At 44.5% G+C, this 26,200-nt stretch overlaps 1 protein-coding gene across 1 annotated transcript in view; it reads right to left on the reverse strand.

Moving 5' to 3' along the window:
- The window catches only part of tat (tyrosine aminotransferase), an 89,983-nt gene extending 71,638 nt beyond the window's left edge, over positions 1 to 18,345 (reverse strand). The window contains exons 1-5 of the mRNA XM_078544746.1: positions 18,227 to 18,345; positions 17,640 to 17,859; positions 17,034 to 17,138; positions 6,014 to 6,081; positions 5,569 to 5,727 (exon numbers count right to left, since the gene is read on the reverse strand). Coding sequence (XP_078400872.1) covers positions 5,569 to 5,727; positions 6,014 to 6,081; positions 17,034 to 17,138; positions 17,640 to 17,844 — 537 coding nt within the window. The 5' untranslated portion in view covers positions 17,845 to 17,859; positions 18,227 to 18,345. The remainder of the gene's footprint in view (positions 1 to 5,568; positions 5,728 to 6,013; positions 6,082 to 17,033; positions 17,139 to 17,639; positions 17,860 to 18,226) is intronic.
- Positions 18,346 to 26,200: the final 7,855 nt, after the last annotated feature.

A 26,200-nucleotide genomic window follows, 5' to 3' on the forward strand; every position in this document is an offset into this window, starting at 1 on the left:
TGATACCTTCCTTTATTAACAAAGCTACCCCACCTCCTTTTCCTTTTTGCCTATTTTCCTGGAACATCGAATACTCTTGAATATTGAGCCTCAGTCTTGGTCACCCTTCAACCACGTCTCTGTAATAACTATCAGGTCATATCCATTTATTTCTATTTTTGCCGTCAACTCATCTATTTTATTACAAATGCTGTGTGCATTCAGATAAAGAGCCTTAAGCATTGACTTTTATCATCATTACTCATTCTGGTTCTAATTTCTGCTGCACACTTCTGTTTATATTTTCTGCTCCTTCGTGTTCACACTTTATCGTTCACCTCTTCACTAACCTGCACCTCTGCTCTCCGATTATTTTTGATTTTCTAAACTTCCCTTCAATTGAACCCTCCCTCCCACTAATTAATTTAAAGTCCTATCTACAATCCTAGTTATATGATTCACCAGGACACTGGTCCCAGCATGGTTCAAATGAAGCCTGTCTCAATGGAACAGCTGTCTCCTACCCCAGTACTGGTGCCAGTGCCCCATGAATCAGAACCCATTTCTCCCACACCAATCTTTGAGCCACGCATTTACCTCTCTAATCTTATTTACCCTACACCAATTTGCATGTGGCTCAGGCAGTAATCCGGATATTACTGCATTTGTGGTTCTGCTTTTTAATTTAGCCCCGAGCTGCTCGTATTCCCCCAGCAGAACCTCTTTCCTAGTCCTACATATGTCGTTGGCACCTACGTGGACCATGACAACTGGATCTTTCCTCTCCAGCCCAGATGAGATATCCTTAACCTTGGCACCAGGAAGGCAACACAGCCTTTGGGACTCTCTGTCTTTGCTGCAGAGAACAGTATCTATTCCCCTAACTATGCTATGCCCCATTACTACTACATTTCTCTTTTCTCCCTCCACTTGAATGTTGCTCTGCACCACGGCGCTGTGGTCAGTTCGCTCATCCTCCCTGCAGTCCCTGCCCTCGTCCACACCAGGAGCAAGAACCTCATACCTATTGGAAAAGGGCACTGGTTGAGGCTCCTCCAAAGCTAAATTCTGGATCCCCATACTCGCCTCACTCACAATCACACCCTCCTGTCCCTGACCACAGTCCAAATTTGATGTAATTAATCTAAGGGGTGTGACTGCCTCCTGAAACACAGTGTCCAGATAACTCTCCCCCTCCCTGATGTATTGCAGTGTCCGCAGCTCGGACTCCAGTTCATCAGCTCTGAGCCGAAGTTCCTGGAGCAGCCAACACTTGCTGCAGATGTGGTCACCGTGGATCACACCGGCGCCCACCAGCTCCCACATACTACAGCTGCAACTCATCACCTGCCCAGTCATCTCTATTCTATTTAATTAATTAATTTGGATGTTAAACATTTTACAAGTGAATTTTTTAACTGTACTCTTCAGCTGTAACAACGTCTTCTGATTTAAACCACTTGGCCAATTAAGCGAGACACGGAATAGATACCAACTAATCACCTACCTATTTTCCTGTGACATCACACTTTGCCCCTTACAGGTATAAACAGGTTGAAACCACCGGTTTTTAACTCCCCTGGCCGCTGCACTTCTCACACAGGTTCGCTCTCCATATGCTCCCGGCTCTCCTGTCGCTGTTTTAAACTATACAAATCCCAGCTCTCCTCTTGTTGTTTTAAACTGTACAAATCCCAGCTCTCCTCTCGCTGTTTTAAACTATGAAACTCCAAGCAAGTGGAATGTTGTCACTTATTGCAAGGGGACTGGAATAGAAAAGTATTGAAATGTTGCTGCAGCTGTATGGGGCCTTAGTTAGACTGCATCTGGAGTACTGTGTACAGTTGTGGTCTCCTTACTTAAGACAGGATATAATTGCATTAGAATCAATTCAGAGAAGGCTCACTTGACTGACTCCTGGGATAAAGGATTACCTTATGAGGAAAGGTTGAACAAGTTGGGCCTATACCCATTGAAATTTAGAAGAATGAGAGGTGACCCTTTTAAAACATGTAAAATTCTGAGGGGATTTGACAAGATGGATGCTGGGAGGATGTTTCCCCCTGTGGGAGGGTCTAGAACTGAGGTTCCCAGCTTAGAAATGAGGGGTCTCCCATTTAAGACTGAGGTAAGAAGAATTTTTTTTCTCTCAGAAGGTCAATAGTCTGTGGAAATCTCTTTCCTAGAGAGCAGTGGTGGCTAGGTCATTGAATATATTCAAGAATGAGTTAGATAGATTTTTGATCAAAAAAGGAGTCAAGGGTTATGAAGGACAGACAAGTGGAGTTGAGGCCACAATCAGATCAGCTATGATCTTATCTAATGGCAGAGCAGGCTTGATGGGCCGAAAGGTCTACTCCTGCTCCCAATTCTTTTTTTTTATTATTCATTCACGGGATGTGGGCTTCACTGGCTGGGCCAGCATCTATTGTCCATCCCTAATTGCCCTTGAGAAGGTGTTGGTGAGCTGCCTTCTTGAACTGCTGCAGTCCATGTGGTGTAGGTATACCCACAGTGCTGTTAGAAAGGGAGTTCCAGGATTTTGACCCAGTGACAGTGAAGGAATGGCGATATATTTCCAAGTCAGGATGGTGAGTGGCTTGGAGGGGAACCTCACAGAATCACAGTGCAGAAGAGGCCCTTCGGTCCATCGAGTCTTCACCGACACTTGAGAAACACCTGACCTACCTACCTAATCCCATTTACCAGCATTTGGCCCATAGCCTTGAATGTTATGACGTGCCAAGTGCTCATCCAGGTACATTTTAAAGGATGTGAGGGAACTCGCCTCCACCACCCTCTCAGGCAGTGCATTCCAGACCGTCACCACCCTCTGGGTAAAAAAGTTTTTCCTCACATCCCCCCTTAACCTCCTGCCCCTCACCTTGAACTTTGCCCCCTTGTGACTGACCCTTCAACTAAGGGGAACAGCTGCTCCCTATCCACCCTGACCATGCCCTTCATAATCTTGTACACCTCGATCAGGTCGCCCCTCAGTCTTCTCTGCTCCAACGAAAACAACCCAAGTCTATCCAACCTCTCTTCATAACTTAAATGTTTCATCCCAGACAACATCCTGGTGAATCTCCTCTGCACCCCCTCCAGTGCAATCACATCCTTCCTATAATGTGGCAACCAGAACTGCACACAGTACTCCAGCTGTGGCCTCACCAAGGTTCTATACAACTCCAACATGACCTCCCTACTTTTGTAATCAGGTGGTGGTTTTCCCATCTTGTTCTTGTGTGCTTAACTCTGGCACTAGGCAGACAACACAGCCTTCTGGACTCACTCTCTGTTGCAGAGAACATTATCAATCTCTCTAACTATAGAGCAACTATGCTATACAGCAACATTCATTTTTGCTCTCCCTACTTGAATGACCTCCAATGCTATGGTCATTTTGCTCATCCTCCCTGCTCTTGTCCAGACAAACTGTAAAACCTCAAACCTGTTGTATAAGTGCAAGAGCTTAGGCTTCTCCATTACTATCTTCTTAATTCCCATACCTGCCTCTCTTACAGTAACACCCTCCATGGACTAAATCCGAAGTACCTAACCCAAGTGATGTGACTGTCTCATGGAACAAAGTGTCTAGGTAACCTTGCCTCTCCCTGATGCGTTGCCATGTCCGAAGTTTAGACTCCAACTTATCAACTCTGAGACAAAGAGCCTCAAGCTGCAGACACTTCCTGCAGTTGTGGTTGCTCTGGATCCTAATGGTGTCCACCAGTTCCCACATGCTACAGCTGCAACACATCACCTCCCCTTCCATCTTTATTGTGTTTTATTTAACTAATCAGGTTTCAAGTTTAGAAATATCACTCAATGATTATTTGTAGTTATATTAAGTAGTTTAACTAGTTAAGATGGCTGTTGAAGGAGCCTTGGTGTAAGATACACTGCAGGAATTCACCAAGGCTCCTTCGACAGCACCTTCCAAACCCATGACCACTACCATCTAGAAGGACAAGGGCAGCAGATAGATGGGAACACCACCACCTGGAAGTTCCCCACCAAGTCACTCACCATCCTGACTTGGAAATATATCACTGTTCCTTCACTGTCGCTGGGTCAAAATCCAGGAACTCACTCCCTAACAGCACTGTGGGTGTACCTACATCACATGGACTGCAGCGGTTCAAGAAGGCAGCTTACCATCACCTTCTCAAGGGCAATAGGGATGGACAATAAATGCTGGTCCAGCCAGTGAAGCCCACATCCATGAATGAAAAAATTTTTTAGAAATTTAATGCAATACTTATATCTCCCCAGCATCAGTTTAAACTACTGCTGCAGTAAATTAATGACTCTAAACTGCTGTGCTTATACTCTTATTAATTCACTTCCTGTTTTGGTTACCCAATAGAAATTTTTAATTTCTCAGTTTAGAGTTTAAAGAGATTTTACTAACCTCCCCTGCATTACTTTCTGTGATTTATTCTAAACATTACCATTAACATTAACATTTGTCATTTATATAAATGACATAGATGACTACGTGGGGGGGTAGGATTAGTAAGTTTGCGGATAACACAAAGATTGGCCAGTGAGGTTGAGTGTCTTGGGCTACAGGAAGATATAGACGGGATGGTCAAATGGGCAGATAAGTGGCAGATGGAATTTAACCCTGAAAAGTGTGAGGTGATACACTTTGGAAGGAGTAATTTGACAAGGAAGTATTCAGTGAACGGCATGGCACTAGGAAGTTCTGAGGAACAAAGGGACCTTGGCGTGTGCGTCCATAGATCTCTGAAGGCAGAGGGCATATTAGTGGGGTGGTGAAAAAGGCATATGGGACACTTGCCTTTATCAATTAAGGCAAAGATTACAAAGGTAGGGAGGTCATGATGGAGTTGTATAGAACCTTGGTGAGGCCACAGCTGGAGTACTGTGTGCAGTTCTGGTCGCCACATTATAGGAAGGATGTGATTGCACTGGAGGGGGTGCAGAGGAGATTCACCAGGATGTTGCCTGGGATGAAACATTTAAGTTATGAAGAGAGGTTGGATAGACTTGGGTTGTTTTCGTTGGAGCAGAGAAGACTGAGGGGCGACCTGATCGAGGTGTACAAGGTTATGAGGGGCATGGGCAGGGTGGATAGGGAGCAGCTGTTCCCTTAGTTGAAGGGTCAGTCACAGGGGGGCATAAGTTCAAGGTGAGGGGCAGGAGGTTTAAGGGGGACGTGAGGAAAGACCTTTTTACCCAGAGGGTGGTGACGGTCTGGAATGCACTGCCTGGGAGGGTGGTGGAGGTGGGTTGCCTCACATCCTTTAAAATGTACCTGGATGAGCACTTGGCACATCATAACATTCAAGGCTATGGGCCAAGTGCTGGTAAATGGGATTAGGTAGGTAGGTCAGGTGTTTCTCACGTGTCAGTGCAGACTCGATGGGCCAAAGGGCCTCTTCTGCACTGTGATTCTGTGATTCCCATAAACCAAGTCTCAACAGTGGCCTCTTTTGCAGAGCTGTTGGGAATCCCCTTCCATTGTGTGAGGTGGAGAGACATCAGCCCAGCAGATAATGTTACCAGATCCAGGACCATTCAACCCACAACTCATACTTTCTTTACACTATTGTTACATACCAGCAAGTTGTAGTGTTTGACCTCAATGCCCAGCGACACTGCCAGTGTTTTATAGAGAGAGAAGCCAGGCCTGGGAATCAGGATGTTTTGGCCTGGATTTGCCAAGACAGAGATGGCCAGTTCAATGGCCTGACTGCAGCCGCTTGTCAAAATCACATCCTAAGAATTAAAAGGCACTTGGTATGAATCAAACTAATTAATTGCATGTTATCTGTTTATAAATAGCAAATAAGAAATATATGGGGTGCTTTAACCACAATAATATTTACATTTAAGACGGCATCAGACATGCCCCTCACTGCCACCCACCACCCCCGCATCCCCACCCCAGACACCACTTCTTCACCCACATCTCTCCTTCTCCCAAAACCCCCTTCCCTTCCCTCTCCTACCTCCCTCCCCAACTCCCTCCCCCACCATAAAACCTAATGTTGCTGGCTCTTACCTTTGCCCCGAGAGGTGACTCAGGGCAGCTGTAAAAATTTGCCACTGCATCCCTGCTGCTCTGATAGCCTGCACAGAAAGAAGCCGAAATGAGTAAAGAACGAATGAGCATTCCAACCTTTCCTCAGCCATTTTACACAAGTTAATTCATCCCTCCTCTACAAGACAAGCAATTTAAGGCTTTTGAGAAGAAGGATGCTTGGAAACCCTGGAAATCCTGTGGCCTTAACCTTGAAAAATCAAGCGTTCAGAAAACCTAGAAGTAGATGTTCTGAAGAGATCAGGAAGTAACTAAGCAAAGCTAAGTAAATTGAAGGATAATAGAATTACTGTTGAATCAGCTGCTGGATCTAGCACTGACACCAAAGACAAATTGAGATGGGGCAGTAATTTAACAGTAGTTCAGTGTCCTTCCTGTTCATACTACTTCATAAATGATTTTCATATAACATTTGCTGATCACATTCAGCCATTTAATCCAATGGCAAAAAAAAAGGATTAAACAACTTTTAACAAGATCTCAATCAATTATGCAGATAGGCTGTGGAATGATTTTAATTTAGACAGATGTGCAGTAATGCAGATTGGAACAGAAACCAAAAACTTTGGTGAATTGAAAAGAAATAGATGGGAAATTAAAACAAAAATTCATGCACTGCCAACCATTCATGAAGGGCATTCAGTGAACTTTAGACTCAATGGGCAGAATTTTATGAGCCCTGAGCTGGTGGGAACAGAGGTTGGGTTGCCTTGGGTGACTCCCTGACATCATACAGCTGCTGGCCAAACCTCCCAGATGAAGGTGTCCAGACGGATCATATTTACACTGAATGGAGGTGGGCAGGTAATTAACGCTGTTCATCAGCCAACTGACAGTGATTTTTCCAACAATTTGGGATTTTATGGAGTGTCAGTGTCTCACCAGGAAGTGAGTGGTGGGGAGAGGCAGCATTGCTTGCAGCTGTGTGGCAAAGAAACAAAGGCTGGCAAGTTTTCAGGTTGAGCAGAGAGTGAGGCCAGAGTGAAGGGCTGCAAGTAGATGGGTGTCTCCCAGATATACTGCAGTCATTTTTTTTTATTTGTTCATGGGATGTGGCCAGCATTTGTTGCCCATTCCTAATTGCCCTTGTTCAGGGGGTATTTAGTCAATCACATTGTGGGTCTGGAATCACATGTAGGCCAGACCAAGTATGGACAGCAGGTTTCCTAAAGGACATTAGATGGGTTTTTATGACAATCAGCAATGGTTTCACGGTCACCACCAGACTTTTGATTCCAGATTTTTTTAAATTGAATTCAATTTTCACCATCTGCTGTGGAATACTGGTCCAGTGAAAATACCGCTATGCCATCGCCTCCTCAAAAAATGGAGGCAGGACTAGGTGCTTGAGAGCCTAAACAAAAACAGAATTACCTGGAAAAACTCAGCAGGTCTGGCAGCATCAGCGGAGAAGAAAAGAGTTGACATTTCGAGTCCTCATGACCCTTCAACAGAACTGAGTAAAATTAGGAGAGGGGTGAACACCACTCATTTCTGTTGTCAGAAGTGAAGTCCCCTTGCAGTCATTCACGATGCCACAGCTCGGGCCTGTCGATCCATTTAACCCCATTTCAGATGACCGGTCTCAGTATGTCGAACACCAAATGTTCTTTTTTACCGCTAACGACATCGCGGGGAGGAAGGGGGCAATTCTTTTGTCCACATGCAGGAGCAAAACGTACAGGCTGATCCACAGCCTCACGTCACCTAACACCCCCGACTCGAAGACTTTCGATGAGTTAATAAAAATTGTACAAAACCACCTGAGACAAAAACCCTCAGTCACTACGCAGCGCTTCAAGTTCAATTCAAGGTATCGGCTTCCAAGGGTGACAATAGCTGACCATGTGGCCATTTTAAAGGCATTAACCGGATATTGTGAATTCGGAACGTCCATTAGTGATATGTTGAGAGGCTGACTGATTTGTGGGATTGTAGATGATACTATTCAAAGGCGTTTGCGAGCCGAAGTTAATCAAGACTTCATTAAGGCATTAGAATTAGCCACAGACATGGAGAACGCTGTTAGAAATTTGGAAGCTACAAGAGATACACAAAATGGCAATGTCCATCTGGTGGGCGGGGCAGACTGGCAACAAAAGGTGCAAAAACATCGGGCCCCACAAAAAGGCGGGAAACGCCCCCGATGTACGGATCAGTAAAAAGCAGGAGTGCCACAGTGAAAACCCACAAAACGAATGAGAGAATTGCATCCAGGCATCCAGTGGGCGATCGACAATTCAAACAAGTCGAATGCTTTTTCTGCCACTGCCATAGTCACATAAGTTGACACTGCAGAGATAGGTTAAGACAGCATTTTAAAGGCAAAAGGAGAAATCGTGAAATGTGTCTCATGGAAGAACCAAGAGAAATAGAATCAGACATCCATCCATTATAAAACCTGAAAGTGGGTAGAATTGAGCCAATCCAAGTAGTCGTTATAGTCAATGGACAACCCGTTAAGATGGAAGTTGATACTGGAGCATCGATGTCCATCACTGGAGAACATACATTCAGATACTTGAATGAAGGAACCCATCCTCTAAGATTGGAAGTTTCGGACACTACACTGAGAACATACACAGATGAAGAAATAAGACTGAAAGGGTTATGTCAAGTTTCAGTGACGTATGGAGATTGATCTGAAAGGTTGCCCTTGATAGTGGTAACTGGAGAGGGCCCCAGCTTAATAGGCTGCAACTGGCTCGAAAAGATTAAATTGAAATGGGCAGAAATTTTTCAAATTACAGCGAAAAGCTTATAGGAATTGTTGCAAAGGTATGCTTCCATTTTCAACGATGAGTTAGGAAGGATTTGAGGGCTGCTGGCCAGAATTCATGTAGACCCAATCACAACCCCCAGATTTATAAGAGCCAGGCCAGTCCCTTATGCTCTATGGGACAAAGCTGAAATTGAACTGGACAGAATGGAAAAATTGGGCATCCTACAACCAGTGCAATTTTCTGAGTGGGCGGCACCCGTCGAACCTATACTGAAGCTGGACCAAAGCGTGTGTTTATGCGGTGACTATGAGCTAACTGTCAATAAAGTGGCCAAACTTAATAGACATGCGACACCCAAGATTGAGGAATTGTATTCAAATTTGGCAGGGGGCACCACATATCTGAAATTAGACATGAGCCATGCCTACCAGCAGGTAGAGTTGGAAAAGGACTCTGGGGAATTCATCACCATTAATATGCACTGAGGATTGTATCAATACACACGTCTACCCTTTGGGGTCTCCTCGGCATGTGCTATTTTCCAAAGAACAATGGAAAACTTGCTCCAAGGATTGCCCCATGTTATCATTGGTCACGGGACTAACTGACGATGAACACTTGGCAAACCTAGAAGAGGTGCTTAAACGCTTCGCACAAGTGGGGGTACGTTTAAAATGAGAGAAGTGTCTGTTCCGAGCTAAGGAGGTAGTTTACTTGGGCCACAAGGTTGATGCGTAGGGCTTGCATCCTTTGGAAGAGAAAGTCCAGGCCATTCGCGAGGCACCTGCCCAGAGAAATACCACATGCTTAAGGCCTTCTTAGGCATGGTAAACTACTATGGCCGATTCCTCCCAAACCTCTCTACTGTACTGGCCCCATTGTACGGCCTGCTTAAGAAGAACCAGAAGTGGAGTTGGCAAGGCCCCACACCAGGATACCTTCCTGAAAGTGAAGCGATTGTTAAGATTGTTGGCCTCCACTTTGACCCAAGAAGGAATTAATTTTAACTTGTGACACATCCCCTTATGGAATAGGGACTGTCCTTTCACATCGGATGGCGGACGGTTCCGAATGACCCGTTGTTTATACATCTCACACACTCAGTGTGGCAGAGTGACAATATTCCCAGGTTGAAAAAGAGGGCTTATCTATTGTGTTCAGCATCTGGAAGTTTCATCAATATCTCCACGGTTGCCATTTCCATATTATAACTGACCACAAGCCCTACTGAGATTATTTGGAGAAGATAAAGCGATACCCTCTATCGCATCGGCTCGCACCTGGAGATGGGCACTAATATTAGCCGCCTACGAGTACAGTTTTGTTCACCGTTTGGGTAGTCAAATCACACATGCCGACGCACTAGGGCACCTTCCCCTGCCAGCTAATAACCCCCGGTCTTAGTGCTAAATTTTCTGGACTCCTCCCCTGTTCAGACCAGACAAATCTGTGAATGGACAAGCCGGGACCCACTATTGTCGAACGTCCGGGAGCAGTTGGAGATTGGTGACTAAGGGAGTTTAAGGGTTAAATTAAGGGTTAAATTCTATCTAAAGTCTAGTCTTTCTTTAATTTAGCAATTAACTAAAAGTTGCTGTTAGGTTTGGAGGAAGGTGAGTTTTAGGCCGGGAGGAGAGGCCAGCGAGAGCGGTATAAAAGGGCGCGAGAAACAGAGGCCGAGACCGGTGAGGGGAGGCCAGTGAGAGTGGGATAAAATGGCGCGAGAAACAGAGGCCGAGACCGGTGAGGAGAGGCCAGCGAGAGCGGGTTAAAAGGGCGTGAGAAACAGAGGCCGAGACCGGTGAGGAGAGGCCAGTGAGAGCGGGATAAAAGGGCACGAGAAACAGAGGCCGAGACCGGTGAGGAGAGGCCAGCGAGAGCGGGATAAAAGGGCGCGAGAAACAGAGGCCGAGACCGGTGAGGAGAGGCCAGTGAGAGCGGGATAAAAGGGCGCGAGAAACAGAGGCCGAGACCGGTGAGGAGAGGCCAGTGAGAGCGGGATAAAAGGGCGAGAGAAACAGAGGCCGAGACCGGTGAGGAGAGGGGTACCCTCAGGACCTTCAGGCAGTGGAGTTTGAAGTGACGTCACAATTCAAAAAGTGACCCGATACAGAGGAGGCAGCTGAGGTGAGCACTTCTACTTCTACTACTAATTAAACTCCTGCAGTCCATTACCTTAAACAAAATAAGGTGAGGAATTTGAACAGTGCTGGGAGTGTTTGGAGTGGAATAAGGCCCCTCACATAGTTAATATTCTTTAAATGGAATAACTAACAAGCTTAATCTAAAGGGAAGTAATGGCAGCAGAGCTCGCACCTGTGATATGCTCCTCCTGCACTATGTGGGAAGTCACAGACACTTCTAGTGTCCCTGGTGACCATGTGTGCGGGAAGTGTGTCCAGCTACAGCTACTGGCTAACCACACTTTGGAGCTGGAGCTGGGGGTGGATTCACTGTGGAGTATCCGCGAAGCTGAGATTATCATGGACAGTATGTTCAGTGAGGTGGTCACACTGCAGGTAAAGACTGAACAGGCAGAAAGAGGATGGGTGACCGCCAGGCAGAGTAGAGGAAGGCAGGCAATGCAGCAGTCCCCTGTGGCCATCCCCCTCTCTAACAGATACACCGTTTTGGATACTGTTGGGGGAGATGACTTCTCAGGGGAAAGCAGCAGGAGCCAAGTCCATGGCACCACGGGTGGCTCTGCTGCACAAGAGGGGAGGAAGAAGAGTGGCAGGGCTATAGTGATAGGGGATTCAATAGTAAGGGGAACAGACAGGCGTTTCTGCGGCCGCAAAAGAGACTCCAGGGTCATATGTTGCCTCCCTGGTGCCAGGGTCAAGGATGTCTCAGAGAGGCTGCAGGATATTCTGAAGGGGGAGGGTGAACAGCCAGTGGTCGTGGTACATATTGGTACCAATGACATAGATAAAAAAAGGGATGAGGTCCTACAAGCTGAATATAGGGAGTTAGGATGTAAATTAAAAGGTAGGATCTCAAAGTTAGTAATCTCAGGATTACTACCAATGCCATGTGCTAGCGAGAGTATAAATAACAGGATCAGATGAACATATGGCTGAAGAAATGATATAGGGATGAAGGGTTCAGAATCCTGGGACATTGGGACCCGTTCTGGAGAAGGCGGGTCCAGTACAAACAGGGCAGGTTGCATCTGGGCAGGACTTGGACCAATGTCCTCGGGGTATTTGCTAGTGCTGTCGGGGAGGGTTTAAACGAGAATGGCAGGGAGATGGGAACCTGAGCAGGGAGACAGAGGAGGGGAAAACAAGGATAGAAATGAAATATAGAAAAGTAAAAGCAAAAGTGGAAGGCAGAAAATACAAGGGCGAGAAACAAATGGAGTCATAGTGCAAAATAAAGCTAAGATGACTAACAAGGTTAAAATAAAACAGGAAAGGTGGCTCAAGCATGAATTACAAAAGAAATTAGGGATAGTATTAGATCCAAAGAGGAAACATATAAAATTGCCAGAAAAAGCAACAAGCCTGAGGATTAGGAGCAGTTTAGAATTCAGCAAAAGTGGACAAAAAGATTGATCAAGAAAGGAAAATGGGGTATGAGAGTAAACTTGTAGGGAGCCTAAAAACTGACTTTAAAAGCTTCTACATATATGAAGAGAAAAACATTAGTGAAGACAAGCATAGGTTCCTTACAATCAAAAACGGGGAAAGTTATAATGGGGAACAACAAAATGGCAGAAGAATTGAACACATATTTTGGTTCTGTCTTCACAAGAGAGGACACAAATAATTTCCCAGAAATGTTAGGGAACCAAGGGTCTAGTGAAAGGGAGGAATTGAAGAAAATTAGTATTAGTAAAAAAAATGGTGCTAGAGAAATTAATGGGGTTAAAGGCTGAAAAATCCCCAGGGCCTGATAATCTACATCCCAGGGTACTAAAGGAAGTGGCACTGGAAATATTGGATACATTGGTGGTCATCTTCCAAAATTCTATAGACTCTGGAGCAGTTCCTACAGATTGGAGGGTGGCAAATGTAGCCCCACTATTTAAAAAAGGAGGGAGAGAGAAGAAACAGAGATTTACAGACCAGTTAGCCTAACATCAGTAGTGGGGAAAATGCTAGAGTCTATTATAGAAGACGTGGTAACAGAACACTTGGAAAGCATTAACTGGATTAGATAAAGTCAGCATAGATTTATGAAAGGGAAATCATGCTTAACTAATCTACTGGAGTTTTTTTGAGGATGTAACTAATAGAATAGATAAGGGAGAACCAGTGGATGTGGTGTATTTGGATTTCAAGAAGGCTTTTGAAAAGATCCCACATAAGAGGCTAGTGGGCAAAATTAAAGCACATGGGCTTTAGGGTAATATACTGGCATGGATTGAGAATTGGTTGACAGACCGGAAACAGAGAGTGGGAATAAACGGGTCTTTTTCCAGATGGCAGGCGGTGACTAGTGGGGTACCTCAGGGATCAGTGCTTGGGCCCCAGCTACTCACGATATATATAAATGACTTGGATGAGGGAACCAAATGCAATATTTTCAAGTTTGCTGATGACACAAAACTGAGCGGGTTGTGAATTGTGAGGAGGATGCAAGGAGGCTTCAGGGTGATTTAGACAAGTTGTGTGTGTGCGCAAACACATGGCAGATGCAGTATAATGTGGATAAATGTGAAGTTATACGCTTGGGTGTAAAAAACAGAAAGGCAGAGTATTATTTAAATTATTTTGTTTGTATGTTTGTAAATGGTCTAGCAAGCTACTCAGCTGTATCAAACTGCTACGAAGTCTAATAAAAGGTACGAAATCGGATGGACCACCCGCCATCAACCCAGGCACCGGAAAGGACAAAGGCACACCCAGCCCTGTCAACCCTGCAATGTTCTCCTTATTAACATCTGGGGCTTACGCCAAAATTGGACGTACTGCCCTACAGACTAGTCAAGCAACAGCCTGACATAGTCATCCTCATGGAATCATACCTTACAGATAATGTCCCAGACACCACCGTCACCATCCCTGGGTATGTCCTGTCCCACCAGCAAGACAGGCCCAGCAGAGGTGGAGGCACAGTGGTATACAGTCAGGAGAGAGTTGCCCTGGGAGTCCTCAACATCGACTCCTGACCACATGATGTCTCATGGCATTAGGTCAAAAATGGGCAAAAAAACATTCTGTTGATTACCACCTACCGTCTTCCCCAATGCTCTGTCTTCAGCTGATGAATCAGCACTTGCCCATGTTGAACACCACTTTGAAGAAGAACTGAATGTGGCAAGGGTGCAGAATGTACTCTGGGTGGGGGACTTCAATATCCATCACCATGAGTGACTTGGTAGCATCACTACTGACCGAGCTGGCTGAGTCCTAAAGGACATAGCTGCTAGACTGAGTCTGTGACAGGGGGTGAGGAAACCAACAAGAGGGAAAAACATACTTAACCTCATCCTCACCAATCTACCTGTCGCAGATGCATCTGGACATGACAGTATCGGTAGGAGTGACCACCGCACAGTCCTTGTGGAGACGAAGCCCCGTCTTCACATTGAGGATACCCTCCATCATGTTGTGTGGCACTACCACTGTGCTAAATGGGATAGATTTCTAACGGATCTAGCAACTCAAAACTGGGCATCCATGAGGTGCTGTGGGCCATCAGCAGCAGCAGAATTGAATGCAGCCAGAACCTGTAACCTCATAGCCTGGCATATCCCCCACTCTACCATTATCACCAAGCCAGGGGATCAACCCTGGTTCAATGATGAGTGCAGGAGCAACACCAGGCGTACATAAAAATGGGGTGTTAACTTGGTGAAGCCACAGCACAGGACTGCTTGCGTGCCAAACAGCATACGAGGCATAAAATGGACAGAACTAAATATCCCACAATCAACGGATCAGATCTAAGCTCTGCAGTCGTACTACATCCAGTCATGAATGGCGGTGAACAATTGAACAACTCACTGGAGTAGGAGGCTCCACAAATATCCCCATTCTCAATGATAGAGGAGCCCAGCATATCTGTGCAAAAGGTAAGGCTGAAGCATTTGCAACAATCTTCAGCCAGAAGTGCTGAGTGGATGATCCATCTCAGCCTCCTCCCGAGGTCCCCAACATCACAGATGCCAGTCTTCAGCCAATTAGATTCACTCCATGTGATATCAAGAAACGGCTGAAGGCACTGGATACTGCAAAGGCTATGGGCATTGACAATATTCTCTCAATATTACTGAAGACTTGTGCTCCAGAACTAGCCACTCTCGTAGCCAAGCTGTTCCAGTTCAGCTACAACACTGGCATCTGCCCAGGAATGTGGAAAATTGCCCCGGTATGTCCTGTACACAAAATGCAGGACAAATCCAACCCGGCCAATTACCGCTCCATCAGTCTACTCTCGATCATCAGTTTGGGTTCCAGCAGAGTCACCTCATTCCAGGCTTGGTCCAAACATGAACAAAACTGCTGCACTCAAGGATTGAGGGTGTCTGCCCTTGACATCAAGGCAGCATTTGACAAAGTGTGACATCAAGGAGCCACATCAAGGATGATTGCACAGTGTTCAGCACCACATTCGCAGATAGATGGGAACACCACCACCTGGGAGTTCCCCTCTAAGCCACTCACCAACCTGACTTGGAAATATATCGCCGTTCCTTCACTGTCACTGGGTCAAAATCCTGGAACTCCTTCCCTAACAGTACTGTGGATGTACCTACACCACATGGACTGCAGCAGTTTGTATGTATGTAAGACAGCTCACCACCACCTTCTCTAGGGCAATTAGGGATGGGCTATAAATGTTGGCCTAGTCAGTGACAGCCACATTCCATGAATGAATTTTGAAAAAATCATGGCATAATTACTGAGACCAGCTTTCATTTCCAGATTTGTATTAATCAATTGAATTTTAAATTCCACCATCTGACATGATGGGATTTAAACCTGTGTCTCCAGAGCATTAGTCTGAACTTTTGGATGACTTGACCAGTGACATTACCACTACATCACCATAATATGAAAGCTACTGTACTTTCCGATGAAGTTGCTGAGAGGCAGCATGTAGATTAGAAGTAGGAAGGGACCAAGGATAGATCCTTGGGCGACACCAGAGGTAATGGTGCAGCAGCAGGAAGAGAAACCATCGCAAGTGATACTCTGTCTACAATTAGATAAATTAGAATGGAACCAGATGAGTAATCTCACTCAGATGGACAACAGTGGAGAGATGTTGGTGGACGATGGTGTGGTCAATTATGTTAAAGGCTGGAAACAAGTCATGAAGGGGTAGGTAGGATATTTAATCTTTGTTACAGTCACATAGGTTGTCATTTGTGATTTTGATAAGAGCCTTTCCAGTCCTGTGGCAGGGCAGAAATCTGATTGGAGGGATTAAACAGGGAGCTCTGGAATGGATAGGCAAGGATTTGGGAGGTGAACATGCTCAAGGACTTTAGAGTGGAAAGGAATTTTGGAAATAGGATGGCAGTTTGCATGGACATTCAGGTTAAGGATAGATTTTGAGGAGAGAGGTGATGATGACTTAAAGAAGAACAACTGCTGAAGACACAGGACCATTAACGATATTGTTAACATGGGAACCAGGAGGGGAAGCTGTGTGGTCAGCAGTTTAATGGGAATAGGATCGAGGGAACAGGAGGTGGGTCTCATGGACAAGAGAAGCTCAGGGAGGGCATGAGAGAAGGTGGGAGAGTAACTAGAGAAAGACTTGAGTTCAGGGTTAGAGCAGGGATTAATTTTAGAGGAAGTTTGGCCTGGTGGACTAGTGGGAGGGAGGGAAATGGCAAAGGCAGCTTCATTTTAGTGACAAAGACCAGGAGCTCCTCGCATTTATTGGTGGAGGTGAGAGTGAGAGAGGATCAAGACTGCAGTCGGGAAAAGAAGTCGTGTTATCTTTGCATTCCAGTATGATTCCATAATAGTGAGCGGTTTTAGCGGGCAAGAGCAGGGCTCAGTACTGTTTGGGTGGTGGCTAAACCAGTTCTCTGCACTATCCTTTCAAGTCTGCATCACTTGAATTTAAGGGAGTGGAGATGAGGGCCTGACAAGGGGCATGGCTGGGGGAAAGAGACTAATGGTTTTATTGTATACCAAAACATCAAAGGAGGGGAAAGGGTGGCTTTGAGTAATTTGTTGAAATTAGCCCTCATAAGATTTGGAAATATTCTAAATTGACTTTGATGAAGCTTAAAATTTGGAAATAGTTTAGTCCAAATGCCAGCACTCTCTGTAAAGATTGTAAATCTGTACCTATGGATGATGCATAGCCGTTAAATCTGCCGGAATCCACTGCATTTTTCATGGCTTGTAAAACCTTGTCATCAGTCGGAAGGTTCCCGAACACGGTGGGGTCACCTTTAATAAAATGACAGTCAGGTTATTAAATGCTGATTAATCAATCCCCTGCCCAAACTCACCCCATTCCCAGCGCCGATAAATCTCACTGTCAAATCACTGGAACACTTGGGGGGGAGACTCGTATCTCCCTGACCCCCGATCTGCCCACTTCTCCCGTCCCCTCACCTAGCACTCAATCCCAGCGCTTTCTCTACTTTTGGCAAGTTTCTCTAATAGATTCGAAGCCAAGTTACAGTGTTTTGTGTTGTTGATTATGTTGAATATTTGAAACCTGTAGTGTCTTCGACACCGGTTTATATTATATTTTATATTCTTATTACTGTAGTTTATTCCCAATGTACCCGGAATCCCGCCCTGTTCGCTTGAAAAATGAATCAATAGATGCAAAATCTGCCCGAATTTGGAAGCTCTGAAAGGTGATTCGATAGCCAAGAATTGTTTGGGCCGAATGCTGAGTTTTTAACATCATTAAGTCTAAAATTTCAGCGCATCTCTTACCGATAGACAGGGAGATCATGGCCTTATCCGGGTTGGGCTCGATCCTCATGTTGTCCACGATGGCTCGGATCGGGTTGAAGGTGCGTTTGGACATTTCGGAGGCGCGGACATTCCACTTGGTGCGTTTGGATTTTAATCTTTCCGAATAAGTGAAAGTGCTTCCGTTCAAGATGGAATCGAGGATCAGAAAGTTCCCGCTGGCCATTTCTCTGGAAAATAACTAGGGAAAGATAACAGATCAGAAATAAATGCAGGAACAGAAGTGGAATGAAGGGAAGGGGAGAAAGAGAGATGGAGAAGGGATGAAGGGATGAAGGGGTGTGAGACGAGGGGAGATTTGATGCGATGGGATTTCTGTAACTGGAAGAATAAAAGTCTCTCATTCACCTGACTAAGCGGCGGCCCTTTAAAAATCTACACTTGCCAAAGTTGAAGGGCACAAACTATTCCGATTGTAACAATCAGTGTAAATGTTAAACCGAGTGTTAGTTCTAATAAAATCAATTGGTTAGGATTTATATTTTGTTCCAAAACAAACCCCCCAGTGAAGAGCATTTGATGACTGGCTCGGTGCTGGAGTCGGGTACCTGCCGCTGGGAGAAGGTTTGGAAGGTGTCCGGATTCTGCTGTCTGGATGAAGTGGAGAGTGGGGGTCGCGCTGGCCTCTAAAAGCTGGGCTGCCGGGGGGGCGGCGAGTGCGGCTATTAGCCCATTGGATCGGCTGGTGGGCTGTGTCCGGCCACCGACCCCGAGCCTCACTTTCCCCAGTGACGTCCGACAGACTGAACAAGAGCAAGGACAGAAAACAAACCAGAATTACTCAATAACAGTAAACACTAACCACTCATATCCATTCAGTGCAGCAGCTCCCCGCTTCTTCACCCAAATGCCTGAGATCCAGGAAAGTCTCTGCGATTTTGGTTTTTAGATTTTGATGGCAGTTGTTTATCAGCTTAAGTCCATGGGAAAGTCTTGTGGTCTACAGTCTTTCAACTTTCATAATCTAAAGGGGGTTCAGGAGCAGGAGGAGGCCATTCGGCCCTTCGAGCCTGCTCTGTCATTCATTATGATCATGGCTGATCATCCAACTCAATAGCCTGCTCCCACTTTCTCCCCATATCCTTTGATCCCTTTTGCCCCAAGAGCTGTGTCTAACTCCTTCTTGAAAACATACAATGTTTTGGCCTCAACTAATTTCTGTGGTAGCGAATTTCACAGGCTCACCACTCTCTGGGTGAAGAAAATTCTCCTCATCTCAGTCCTAAATGGTCTACCCCATATCCTCAGACTGTGACCCTTGGTTCTGGACTCCCCCACCATCGGGAACATCCTTCCTGCATCTACCCTGTCTAGTCCTGTTAGAATTTTATAGGTTTCTATGAGATCCCCCCTCATTCTTCTGAACTCCAGCGAATATAATCCTAACCGACTCAATCTCTCCCCATATGTCAGTCCCGCCATCCCAGGAATCAGTCAGGTAAACCTTCGTTGCACTCCCTCTGTAGCAAAAACATCCTTCCTCAGATAAGGAGACTAAAACTGCACACAGTATCCCAGGTGTGGTCTCACCAAGGCCCTGTACAATTGCAGCAAGACATTCCTGTTCCTGTATTCAAATCCTCTCGCTATGAAGGCCAACATACCATCTGCCTTCTTTACCGTCTGCTGCACCTGCATGCTTACCTTCAGCGACTGGTGTACGAGGACACCCAGGTCTCGTTGCACATTCCCCTCAACTTATAACCATTCAGATAATAATCTGCCCACCTGTTTTTGCTACCAAAGTGGATAACCTCACATTTATCTACATTATACTGCATCTGCCATGCATTTGCCCACTCACTCAGCTTGTCCAAATCACACTGAAGCATCTCTGCATCCTCCTCACAGCTCACCCTCCCAACCAGCTTTGTGTCACTTGCAAATTTGGAGATATTACATTTAGTTGCCTCATCTAAATAATTAATATATATTGTGAATAACTGGGGTCCCAGTACCGATCCCTGCGGTACCCCACTAGTCACTGCCTGCCATTCGGAAAAAGACCCATTTGTTCCTACTCTTTGTTTCCTGTCTGCCAACCAGTTTTCCATCCATCTCAATACACTAACCCCAATCCTATGCGCTTCAATTTTGCATGCTAATCTCTTATGTGGGACTTTGTCGAAAGCCTTCTGAAAGTCCAAATAAATCATATCCACTGGTTCCCCCTCATCAACTCTACTAGTTACATCCTCGAAAAATTCCAATAGATTTGTCAAGTATGATTTCCCTTTCATAAATCCATGCTGACTCTGTTTGATTCTGTCACTGTTTTCCATGTGCTCAGCTATTAAATCTTTTATAATGGGCTCTAGAATTTTCCCGACGTCAGGCTGACTGGTCTATTATTCCCTGTTTTCTCTCTACCTCCCTTTTTAAATCATGGGGTTACATTAGCTACCTTCCAATCTGTAGCAACTGTTCCAGAGTCTATAGAATCTCGGAAGATGACCACCAATGCATCCACTATTTCTAGGGTCACTTCCTTAAGTACTCTGGGATGTAGATTATCAGGCCCCAGGGATTTATCGGTCTTCAATCCCATCAATTTCCCCAAAATCATTTCCCTACTAATACTGATTTCTTTCAGTTCCTCCCTCTCACTAAGCCCTGTGTTCCCCAACATTTCTGGTATGTTATTTGTGTCCTCCTTTGTGAAGACAAAACCAAAAGTATGTATTTAGTTGGTCAGCCATTCCTTTATTCCCCATTATAAATTCCCCTGTTTCTGACTGTAAGGGACCTACATTTGTCGTCACCAATCTTTTTCTCTTCACATACCTATAGAAACTCTTACAGTCAGTTTTTATATTCCCTGCAAGCTTACTCTCGTACTCTATTTTCCTCTTCTTAATCAATCCCTTGATCCTCCTTTGCTGAATTCTAAATTGCTCCTAATCCTCAGGTCTGTTGTTTTTTCTGGCCAATTTGTATGCCTTTTCCTTGCATCTAATACTATCTCTAACTTCCCTTGTAAGACATGGTTTGGCCACCTTTCCTGTTTTACTTTTGTGCCAGACAGGAATAAACAATTGTTGCAGTTCACTTATGCACACTTTGAATGTTTGTCATTGCCTATCCACTGTCATCCCTTTAAGTAACGTTTCCCAATCCATCATAGCCAACTTGCATCTCATACCATCGTAGTTTCCTTTATTAAGATTCAGGACCCCAGTCTCAGAATCAACTACGTCACTCTCCATCTTGATGAAGAATTCTATCATATTATGGTTGCTCATCCCCAAGGGGCCTTGCACAACTAGATTGCCAATTATTCCTTTCTCATTACACAATACCCAGTCTAGGATGGCCTGTTCTCTAGTTGGTTCCTCAACGTATTGGTCCAGAAAATCATCACGTATACGCTCCAGGAATTCCTCCTCTATGGTGTTGTTACTAAATGGATTTGCCCAATCTATATGCAGATTAAAGTCATCCATAATTACAGGTGTTCCTTTATTGCATGCGTCTCTAATTTCCCATTTAATGCCATTCCCAACATCACCTCTACAGTTTGGGGGTCTATATACAACCCCCACTAATGTGTTTCTCAGCTCTACCCATACAGATTCCACATCATCAGAGCTAATATCTTTCCTCACTATTGCGTTAATTTCCTCTTTAACCAGCAATGCAACTCCACCGCCTTTTCCTTTTTGTCTGTCCTTCCTAAATACTGAATACCCCTGGATGTTCAGTTCCCATCCCTGGTCACCCTGCAGCCATGTCTCCGTAATCCCGACTATATCATACCTGTTTACATCTATTTGCGCGGTTAATTCATCCACTTTATTGCGAATGCTCCTCGCGTTAAGGCACAAAGCCTTAAGGCTTGTCTTTTTAACATTACTTGTCCCGTTCCCACTATTTTTCACTGAGGCCCTGTTTGATTCTTGCCCTTGATTTCTCTGCCTACCACTTTTCTTATTCCCCTTTCTGTCTTTTGCTCTTGTCCTTGACTCCCCTTTCTCTGACTCCTTGCACAGGTTCCCATCCCCCTGCCATTTTAGTTTAAACCCTCCCCACCCACTCTAGCAAATATTCCCCCTATGACATCAGTCCCGGTCCTGCCCAGGTGTAACCCGTCCAGTTTGTACTGGTCCCACCTCCCCCAGAACCGATCCCAATGTCCCAGGAATCTGAAAGCCTCCCCCTCACACCATCTCTTCAGCCACGTATTCATCCATATATCCTACTATTTCTACTCTAACTAACACATGGCACTGGTAGTAATCCTGAGATCACTAGCTTTTATGTCCTACTTTTCAACTTACTTCCTAACTCCCTATATTTTGCTTTTAGGACCTCATCCCTTTTTTTTAACCTATGTCGTTTATACCAATGTGTACCATGACCACTGGCTGTTCACCCTCCCCCTTCAGAATGTCCTGTAGCTGCTCTGAGACATCCTTGACCATCGCACCAGGAAGGCAACATACCTTCCTGGAGTCTTGTTTGCGGCCACAGAAACGCCTATCTATTCCCCTTACAATTGAATCCCCGATAACTATTGCATTCCCACACTTTTTACTCCTCTCCTGTGCAGCAGAATTTGGTGTTACAAATTTGGCTGTTGCTGCTTTCCCCTGAGGCCATTCCCCTCAACAGTATCCAAAGCGGTATATCTGCTTTGCAGGGGAATAGCCACAGGAGATTCCTGCACTGCCTGCCTAGTCCTCTTGCTCTGCCTGGTGGTCACCCATTCCCTTCCTGCCTGTGGACTCTTAGCCTGCGGTGTGTATGTGCACAAGTCATTGTAGGTAACAGCTCAGGTTGAGAGGGTTGTTAATAAGGCATATAGTGTCCAAGGCTTTATTAATAGGGGCATAGAGTACAAAAGTTGGACATACAAACATACAAATCAGCAACATGAGTAGGCCATTCAGCCCCTTGAGTCTGTTCTGCCATTTGATAAGATCATGGCTGATCTGATTGTGGCCTATACTTTCCTGTTTCCCCTCTATACCCTTTGACTCCCTTGTCAATCAAGAGTCTATCTAACTCAGCCTTAAAATATTCCTCACCCTCCACAACTCTCTAGGGAACAGAATTCCACGGACTAACTACCTTCTGAGAGAAAAAAAATTCTCCTCATACCCGTCCTAAATGGGAGACCCCTTTATTTTTAAACTGTGTCTCGTAGTTCTAGTCTGTCTCACAAGGGGAAACATACTCTCAGCATCCACCTTGTCAAGTCGCCTCAGGATCTTATACATTTCAATAAAATCACCCCTCAATCTTTGAAACTGCCAGGGGTACAGGCCCAGTCAGCCCAGCCTTTCATCATAGGATAAACCCTTCATCCCAGGAATCAGTCGAGCAAACCTTCTCTGAACTGCTTTTAATGCAAGTATATCCTTTCTTAAGGAGACCAAAACTGTACACAGTACTCCAGATGTGGTCTCACAATGCCCTGTACAACTGTAGCAAAACTTCCCTGCTTTTATATTCTATTCCCCTTGTAATAAATGACAACATTCCATTTGCCTTCCTAATCACTTGCTGTACCTACATACTAACTTTTTGTGATTCATGTACCAGGACACCCAGATCCCTCTGTACTGCAGAGTCCTCCATTTAAATAATAAACTGATGTTCTATTCCTCCTGCCAAAGTGGAGAAGTGCATTTTCCCACTGATACACCATCTGCCAGATTTTGCCCACTCAATTTACCTATCTATATCTCTTCACAGACTCCTTATGTCCTCTTCACAACTTACTCTCCTACCTATTTTTGTGTCATCAGCAAATTTAGCAACCATTTGGTCCCTTCATCCAACTTATTGATATAGATTGTAAATAGTTGAGGCCCCAGAGCTTATCCCCTGTGACACTCCACTCATTACATCTTGCCAACTCAAAAATTACCCGTTAATGCCTACTCTCTGTTTAACAAACAAATCCTCTATCCATGTTGATAAATTACCACCTACACCATGAGTTCTTATTTTGTGTAGTAATTTTTGATGTAGCACCTTATATAATGCCTTCTGGAGATCCAGGTACACCACATTTACAAGTTCCTCTTTATCCATGTCACTAGTTTCTTCTTCCAAGAACTCTAGTAAATTAGTCAAACACAATTTGCCTTTAACAAAAACATGTTGACTCTGATTGCATCAAGATTTTCTAGATGCCCTGCAATTACCTTTTTAAGAATAGATTCCAGATTTTTTCCTATGACAAATATTAAGATAACTGGGCTGTAGTTTCCCGCTTTCTGTCTCCCTCCTTTCTTGCATATAGGAATTACGTGCGCTATTTTCCAATCTGATGGGACCTTGCCAGAGTCTTGGGAATTTTGGAAAATTAAAACCAATACATCCACTATCTCAGCAGCCACTTCTTTTAAGACCATAGGATGAAGCCCATCAGGACCTGGGGATTTGTCAGCTTTTAGTTCTAATGATTTTCTCAGTATCCTTTCCCTGGTGGTTGTAATTGTTTTCCATTCCTCCCTCCTGTTCACCTCTTGATTTGCAATTATTTCTGGGATGCTATTTGTATCCTCTACCATGAAGCGAAATGCAAATGATCTGTTGAATTCATCAACCATTTCCTTATTTCTCATTATTAATCCCCTAGACTCACTCTCTAAAGGACCAAGGCTCACTCTAGTTACTCTTTTCCTTTTTAAATAGCTGTAGAAACTCTTACTATCTGTTTTTATATTTCTAGCTAGCTATCTCTCATACTCCAATTTCTCCCTCATTAATTTTTTAGTCATACTTTGCTGTTTTTTATATTCAGTCCAATTTCTGACCAGCTACTAATCGTCACAGAATTGTATGCTTTTTCTTTCAATTTGGCACTATCTTTAACTTCCTTCATTAGCCACGGATGATACATCCTTCCCCTAGAGTATTTCTCACTGGAGTGTTTCTTTGCTGACCGTTATAACCATCTCCATAAATGGCTGCTACTGTATCTCTACTGACTTATCCCTTAACCTAATTTCCCAGTTTACTCTAGTCAGCTCTGTCTTCATACACTTATAATTGCCTTTATTTAAGTTTAAAACACTAGTCTTAGACCCAGTCTTCTCTCCTTTAAACCAAATGCAAAATTCAATCATGGTATGATCACTGCTACCTACAGGCGCCTTTACTATGAAGTCATTAATTAATCCTGTCTCACTGAAATATTACCAGGTCTAGAATAGTCTCTGTTTGGCTCTAGAATGTGCTGCTCTAAGAAATGGTCCAGAAAACACTCAATTAACTCATCTGCCAGGCTCCTTTGGCAATCTGATTCGTCCAATCTATATGTAGATTAAAATCACCCATGATTATCGCAATCTCACAAGCCCCCATTATTTATTTTTGTATACCCATCCGACAGTGTAGTTACTGTTGGGGGGGGGGGGGGGGTCCTATAAACTACTCCCACAAGTGATTTTTTAACCTTTGCTATTTCTTATCTCTACCCAAACTGATTCTACATCTTCATCTTTAGAACTAAGGTCATCCCTCACTATTGTACTAATGTTATCCTTAATTAACAGAGCTACCTCACCACCTTTTCCGAGCTTCCTTCCCTTCCAAAAAGGCAAGTACCCTTGAATAGTCAGGTCCCAGCCTTTGCCATCTTGCAGCCATGTCGCTGTAGTGGCTATCAGGTAATGCATATTTATTTCTCTTTGAGCTGACAATTTATCCATTTTATTACAAATTCAATGCACATTCAGATATAGAGCCTTTAGTTCTGTCTTTTTAGTATTTTTGCAACCTCTAGCCTTATCTGCTGATGCACTTTTCAGTTTGTACGCTCTGTCCCTTCCTACCACACTCTGATTCAAAAGGCTTCCCAGGACAGTAGTTTGTAACTCTGATAATAGATTTGTGAAGGGTAGGTCGCGATCGACTTAACCCAGTTGAATTTTTTGATGAGGTCACAAACAATTTGAGCAAGGGAGGGTCTAAGGATGGACTTCTGAGGGACATTTGATACAGTTCTGCATGATAGGGGCCTGGGCCTCTGGATTACTGGCCCAGTGGCATTACCACTATGCTACTATCTCCCCTGTTTGAACTTTAAGATTGTTTAAATATTAAGGGGTCCCAGCCCAACTTGGTGGGGTTCGGAAGCAGAATGAAGGGTCTAGAGATGAGCTAAATTTCCACAAGGTGACTGGGCAGAGGTTAGTCATAGTTGGGCTTGGGGTTAGGGATTAACCATTCAGAGACAAGGCAGAGAGAGAGAGAGATAAGCTGTTCTTTGTGCATGATGCTGTTGATGATTAAACAACAGCTGGCAGTGCAACCTTAATGTGTCCAGTGGCCTTTTAATGACATCTAAAGTAACTGCTGAAAGGCAAAAGATCAGTCTTTCAGCAGACTGGCCATTATCGACTTTCAGATACATGCTGCATTGATAGAAAACAGCTGCAGTATCAATTGCACAATGCAATGTTTAGGAGTACAAAAGGAACAAGAAGTTCAAGTGTCCTACGTGCTGAACTACATGCCTTCATCCACTTCTCCAATCTAATCCTGAATGTTGACACTTTCTACCTCAA

Source organism: Cetorhinus maximus, chromosome 6 (genome assembly GCF_964194155.1).
Source record: "Cetorhinus maximus chromosome 6, sCetMax3.hap1.1, whole genome shotgun sequence".
In the NCBI taxonomy this organism is placed as follows: domain Eukaryota; kingdom Metazoa; phylum Chordata; class Chondrichthyes; order Lamniformes; family Cetorhinidae; genus Cetorhinus; species Cetorhinus maximus.